This window comes from Primulina tabacum, chromosome 8 (genome assembly GCF_025594145.1).
Source record: "Primulina tabacum isolate GXHZ01 chromosome 8, ASM2559414v2, whole genome shotgun sequence".
Taxonomy (NCBI): Eukaryota; Viridiplantae; Streptophyta; class Magnoliopsida; order Lamiales; family Gesneriaceae; genus Primulina; species Primulina tabacum.
In genome coordinates this window covers 23830930-23836908 of record NC_134557.1, presented here as the reverse complement: position 1 = coordinate 23836908, position 5979 = coordinate 23830930, and the positions used below count along the sequence as shown (strand labels likewise).

General features: G+C 40.0%; 1 protein-coding gene across 1 annotated transcript; it reads right to left on the bottom strand.

Annotated features, from left to right (window-relative positions):
• Nucleotides 1-469: 469 nt before the first annotated feature.
• LOC142554655 (uncharacterized) lies at nucleotides 470-2780 on the bottom strand. The gene is made up of 5 exons (XM_075665319.1): nucleotides 2425-2780; nucleotides 1853-2307; nucleotides 1256-1637; nucleotides 1035-1213; nucleotides 470-540 (listed from the first exon to the last, which is right to left on the bottom strand). The coding sequence occupies exons 1-5, from the start codon at nucleotides 2778-2780 to the stop codon at nucleotides 470-472; spliced, it is 1443 nt and encodes a 480-aa protein (XP_075521434.1).
• Between the last annotated feature and the right edge of the window lie 3199 nt (nucleotides 2781-5979).

Sequence of the window (5979 nt, the reverse complement as noted above, 5' to 3'; positions counted from 1 at the left end):
AGCAGCTAACTCAAGATCATGAGTAGGGTAGTTCTTCTCGTGATTCTTCAACTGACGAGAAGCATACGCTATTACTTTCCCATGCTGCATCAACACTGCGCCTAGACCGAGCTTCGAAGCATCGATATACAATACGAAATCTCCGGGCCCTGAAGGCATGGCCAAGATCGGCGCTGAAATAAGAGCTTGCTTCAAAGAATCGAAGCTCTTCTGGCACTCATCGCTCCACACGTACTTAGCATTCTTCTTAGTCAATGACGTGAGTGGAACTGCGATAGAGGAGAAACCCTGAATAAACTTCCGATAGTATCCTTCTAGACCAAGGAAACTACAGATCTCTGATGCACTCTGCGGCACCTCCCAATCTCTGACTGTCGCAACCTTCGCTGGGTCTACCTCAATGCCACTGCTAGATATGATGTGGCCTAGGAACGCCACTTTCTCTAACCAGAACTCACACTTGCTGAACTTAGCGAACAGCTTGTGCCTCTGCAACGTCTGCAATACTGCGGTCAGATGCCTGTTGTGATCCTCTTGACTCTTTGAGTATACGAGAATATCGTCTATGAATACAATAACGAACTGATCAAGATACGACTGAAATACACGATTCATGAGATCCATGAAGATCGCCGGCGCATTCGTCAGACCAAACGGCATCACAAGGAACTCGAAGTGCCCATAACGAGTCCTAAAAGCAGTCTTAAAAGTATCGGCGTCTTTCACCCTCAACTGGTGATATCCGGAACGCAGATCTATCTTGGAGAATTCTGAGTCTCCCTACAACTAATCAAACAAATCCTCGATCCTCGGAAGTGGATATTTATTCTTCACTGTAACCCTGTTCAACTCTCGGTAGTCAATGCAAAGCCTCAAAGATCCGCCTTTCTTCTTCAAGAAAAAGACAGGCGCGCCCCATGGAGAGAAACTCGGGCGAATAAAGTCCTTGTCAAGAAGCTCCTGAATCTGTTTCTTGAGCTCAACCATCTCTGACGGTGCTAATCTGTATGGCGCCTTAGAGATAGGCTCGGTACCTGGCATAAGATCGATCGAAAACTCAACCTCTCGTACCGGTGGTCTACCAGAGACGTCATCAAGAAAAACGTCTGAAAAGTCCCTGACAACTGGGACATCTGCAACTGACTGGCTGGGGACCTCGAGAACAGATATAATGGTCGCAATGAATGCTCGACAACCCCTATGCATGAGCTTCCTAGCCCGAATACAAGATAGCATGATAGGCAAATTAAAGTACCTGTCAGGCTCAAATAGGAACTGCTCCCTTCCAAGCGGTCGGACTAGAACAGATCTCCGCTGAAAATCAATAAGTACTCTGTTCTTGTGCAGCCAATCCATCCCAAGGATAATATCGAACTCTAGCATTGGCAGCACGATCAAATCCGCATAGACAAGATTTCCATGAAGCTCGAGGTCTATGTCTCGTACTACGCTAGTCGCTGCCATCTCCTTGCCAGATGGAACAACCACAGAATACGCCACATCCGATCCAATCATCTTGACCTCAATGGAATTTGCAAAGGTCTCAGATATGAATGAATGAGTGGCCCCTGAATCAATCAAGGCGTTCGTAGAAGCTCCGCCTATAAATATTCTTCCTGAAAGGTTGGAACATCTATCTAAATCCAATAATTTACCAGAATTAATCCTATAGACATGCGAAGGTAAAAGTTCTTCTAACTTAGAATCCCAAAACGACCAGAATAGAACATGCAATCTTATCATAATTTCTAAGTTCAAATATTATAACCCAATAATTCAAAGAAATTAATCCCAAAATGCTGAATTAAATATGCTAAAATTTCCCAAATATAAACTTAAAGATTTAAGATACCTGTCAAGAGCATAGTCCCTGGGTTCTCCTCCGCTGCATGGAGTGCAAACACTATGCCCTGAGTAGGCAATGTCCCCTGAGGACAATCTTTTAGCAAATGGCCAGTACCGCCACACTTGAAACACTTCCCAGAGCCATACATGCAAGTTCTGGTATGGCGGCGTATGAACCTGGCACAGACCGGGTACTCCTTCCTCCTCGGAACCACACGTCCCTGCTGCTGCTCTCTGCTCCTCGATGGCCCATGGAAAGGCCTCTTATGCTGCTGCTGCTGCTGCTGAGGAGGGCGGTGGGGCGCCTGAAATGGCCGCTTACCCTGGCGGTCATTCTCGATATCTCTCTGATTCTGCTCTACACAAAGAGCTCTAGAAACATCGACCTCATATGTCATAGGGCTACCAACCCGAACATCACGGCGCAAGATCGATCGCAATCCATCCATGAAGTGCCTAAGCCTGGCACCCTCGTCGTTCGCGATCAGGGGTACAAAGTGACAACCCCTCTCAAATTTACGGATAAACTCCGTAACAGTCATGTCACCCAGTCTCAGGGTCATAAACTCCATGGTCAACCTCGAACGCACATCATCTGTAAAATACTTAGAGAACAATACCTCTCTAAAGCGCGTCCAACTGAGAGTTGCTAGATCCAGAGCTACAGATGCGCCCTCCCACCATAGACGGGCGTCTCCTCCAAAAAGATAGGTCGCACAGCGGACCCTGTCAACATCCTCCAGCTCCATAAATCTGAAAGTAACCTCTAGGGACTTAATCCATCCCTCAGCAACCATGGGATCAGATGTCCCAGTGAACTCCTTCGGGTTCATCTTCATGAACCGCTCACATATAGCCTCAGGTCTAGGCGGCCTAGATACCGCTGCAGCATTGTTCCCCGCGAACTGCGCGAAGAACTGGGTCATACCCGCCATCATCGGGGTATGCATATCAGGTGGTGGAGGAGGTGGCGATGGACCTCTATCCTCATAACGGTTCTAAGTCTCATCAGCCTCGCTTTCAGCACCCCTCGGCGGTCAATAACTCGTCTAGGAGGCATACTGTACCATGTAAAATCCTTACGTAACCAACATGCAATAATTCTACTATTTTTCTTGAAATTTAAATATATAATTGCTAAAACATAATCTTAACATAAAATATTTTTCATGAGAACATGCTGATAAAATATTTCATGAGAACATGCTGGTAAACTATTTCATGCTCAAAAAATGTAATACGTTAAAGTATGACTTACAGAATGAAGACGTGACTTCGTGAACTTCTCGAGATCAGTAGTAAGTACAACCCTTTAAAAGAAACATCGCTTTGATACCAACTGTGACGGCCCGTATTTCGTGTTCATAATTTTGCGGAATTATTAAAAATTTTCTCTTTAAATAAATAAACTTGCAACGTATAAAAACTTTCATAAAATAACCCAACGGTTTAACATAAACATAGCAGCGGAAACTGAATAATGTTTTAAACAATAACTTAAAATATATAAAAGTTATAAAAAGAGTTTGAACATAAAACTGAATAACTAAACATGAGGTCCTCGGGTTCGTACTACCGCCGATCCGAGCTAACTCACTGGTCCCCGCCCTCAGCCTCTGCATCGTCAGTACCTACAACAATCAATTCTAGTGAGTCTAAAGACTCAGCATGCATATATCAAGAATAACAAGTAAATATATCATAAAATCGCCTGCAACGTAAAAATATCGTATCGTAAAGCGTAACGTGAAAATCGTATCGTGAGTAATTATAAATACGTGCATATCTGAAAATCATACGTAAAAGCTTTGCTCGATAGAGCTCTATCATAACATATCATATCGTAATTTTTCTGTAGAGATAATGTTCTACGCAAGTGGCCCATAACATAACATGCACGTCTGATCAGACTAAACCACAGTATACTGGGCGGTAGTGATCATTACAACCCTTGGACTGGATATCCGTACCCATACATAATCGTAAACCGGTCGTAAGTCACCGGGTGAAGCAATCCCATAAGCATAAGGTGGCCACAAGACATATTGCATATATCTCAAAAATAAATATTTTCTATTTTTTTTTTGCACGTAATATAATTATTATCCTGTTTTAATTTACCAATTCAGTTGGATCGATTCCACGCATGCTGCGACCTAATTCTAACATGAGACACATGAAAATAATCTCAACTTTACCAACAGTTCATAATCGAACTAAAAACGAGACAATTACGCCCAACGAACTTAGTATCTAACCATGACTCCGGACCAACCCGAACCAACATCGAACCATCATTTAGTCATGATTAAAATACACCTAAAATACTGAAAAATATATACTAAGGGCTGTAATAAAGGAAAATTGTGCATGGAGGCCAAAATCATGAAACGCTCTTTCGAGAGTCACTTTGGCACATTGCACCGTAAAAAATTCTAGTACGACCTCTAAACTTAACCTAATCACAAAAGGCCAAAAACATGACCTTCCTAACTCAATAAGGTACTGTCCAATCCAAGGCCATAGGCTAAAAGCCAACCAAGAACTCGAAACAGCCCTCTGAAGTGAAGCTCAAAGCTGCTGTCCAGAAAATGCAGCAGCGGCTGCTGTGATTCCTTGGCTTCGTTTTCAAGGCTTTGGCCATTGGGGGCTTGAACCACTGACCAGAGCCTCTTACCAACATTCTAAGAAGTGTCTCAGACCATGGCTAAGGGCTGAAAGCCAACCACAATCCAAGCAACCACCCAAAACAATCCAATGCTTCACCCGAGAACACATATGCTGTACCGTGGGAAGTGTTGCTTGTTCTTGCTGTCATGTATCATTCCAGTGGCCATATGATCGACCATGGCATGATCTAAACATCATGAGGTATTGTGTGAATCATGGCTAAGGGCTAGAAGCCAACAAGATCCACCCAAACATCTAGGACAACACAAAGCTCAAACCGAGAACACAAGAAAAATTCTGTACCATGCGATTGTTTGGATCTCTTGCTGTCATGTGCCGTTCCAGTGGTCATATTGTTGCGACTTTGATAGTTGCACTCCCAAGAGCAGGTTGTCCACAAGTAGTATAATTCGATGAGTTCGAATATCGTATCCACGAGGAAGCTAAGGTAATTACAAGTCCACTACAATGTCTTTTTATTTATTATTTTTTTTAGTTGTTTGAATCTTTAATTATTAATTTTTAATTGTTCAAATTTTAATTTAATTAGTTGAGATTAAAGGATCCACTCTTGGTATTTTAATAAAGTTAACATTAACGAACATACACTTAATAAAATGGTTCCAATATATTAAATAATCATATTTATATTATGTTATATATTATTATCTTATAAGTATATAATATATACCAAAACTTATAAATGTGGTCAAGTATTTATTGTGCTATATATATTTGTAAACAATAAATCAAGATTCTCACGTTAAATGGTTGGTAAAACCAAAAAAACATTTAAATGGTACCAATAAATTAATACTATGATATATTCATATATAATAAATCAAGGAATCTAATTTAAATGGTTGGTAAAACCAAACTAACATTTAAATGGTTCTAAGAATTTAATATTATAATATATTTATATATAATAAATCAAGGCATCCACTTTAAATGGTTGGTAATACCAAACTAACATTTAAATGGTTCCAAGAATTTAGTGTAACATATAACAACAATAAATCAAAACTCCCACTTATAAGTAGGGTATAAAAATGCTTAAAGAAATAAATATAACATAAACAATAAATAATTATTAAATAATATAAAACATAGATTCTAACCTTTTAGTAACCTTATTATCATGCCAAGAGTTTCACCTTTTCATCTCAACTTTAGGAAGTTAGCTATTCATTATTCAAAGTGTAAAACTTTGAATATGAAATTAACATGCTAATTATATTTAAATGAAGAAATAAAGGAAAAAATATAGAGAGAAATATTATGAACTCAAAGGTTTGTTCATAAAATGAGGGATATCTCAATACATTACAATGCACCCCTATTTATAGCTAAATTTGGGGAGAAAACCACAAATAAAATATTATTTTTTTACACAAAAGTCTTCATTGGTGTTCCAAAATATTATATTATATTACACATCACTTTTGAAAATCTTCTTCTCCG

Excerpts from the sequence above, each read along its gene's own strand:
- LOC142554655 (XM_075665319.1), bottom strand. The coding sequence starts at position 2,780 with ATGGCGGGTATGACCCAGTTCTTCGCGCAGTTCGCGGGGAACAATGCT. Across the intron at positions 1,638-1,852 it reads AGGGACTATGCTCTTGACAG|ATAGATGTTCCAACCTTTCA; the intron begins GTATCTTAAATC and ends TATTGGATTTAG. Across the intron at positions 1,214-1,255 it reads TTCCTATTTGAGCCTGACAG|GAAGCTCATGCATAGGGGTT; the intron begins GTACTTTAATTT and ends TATTCGGGCTAG.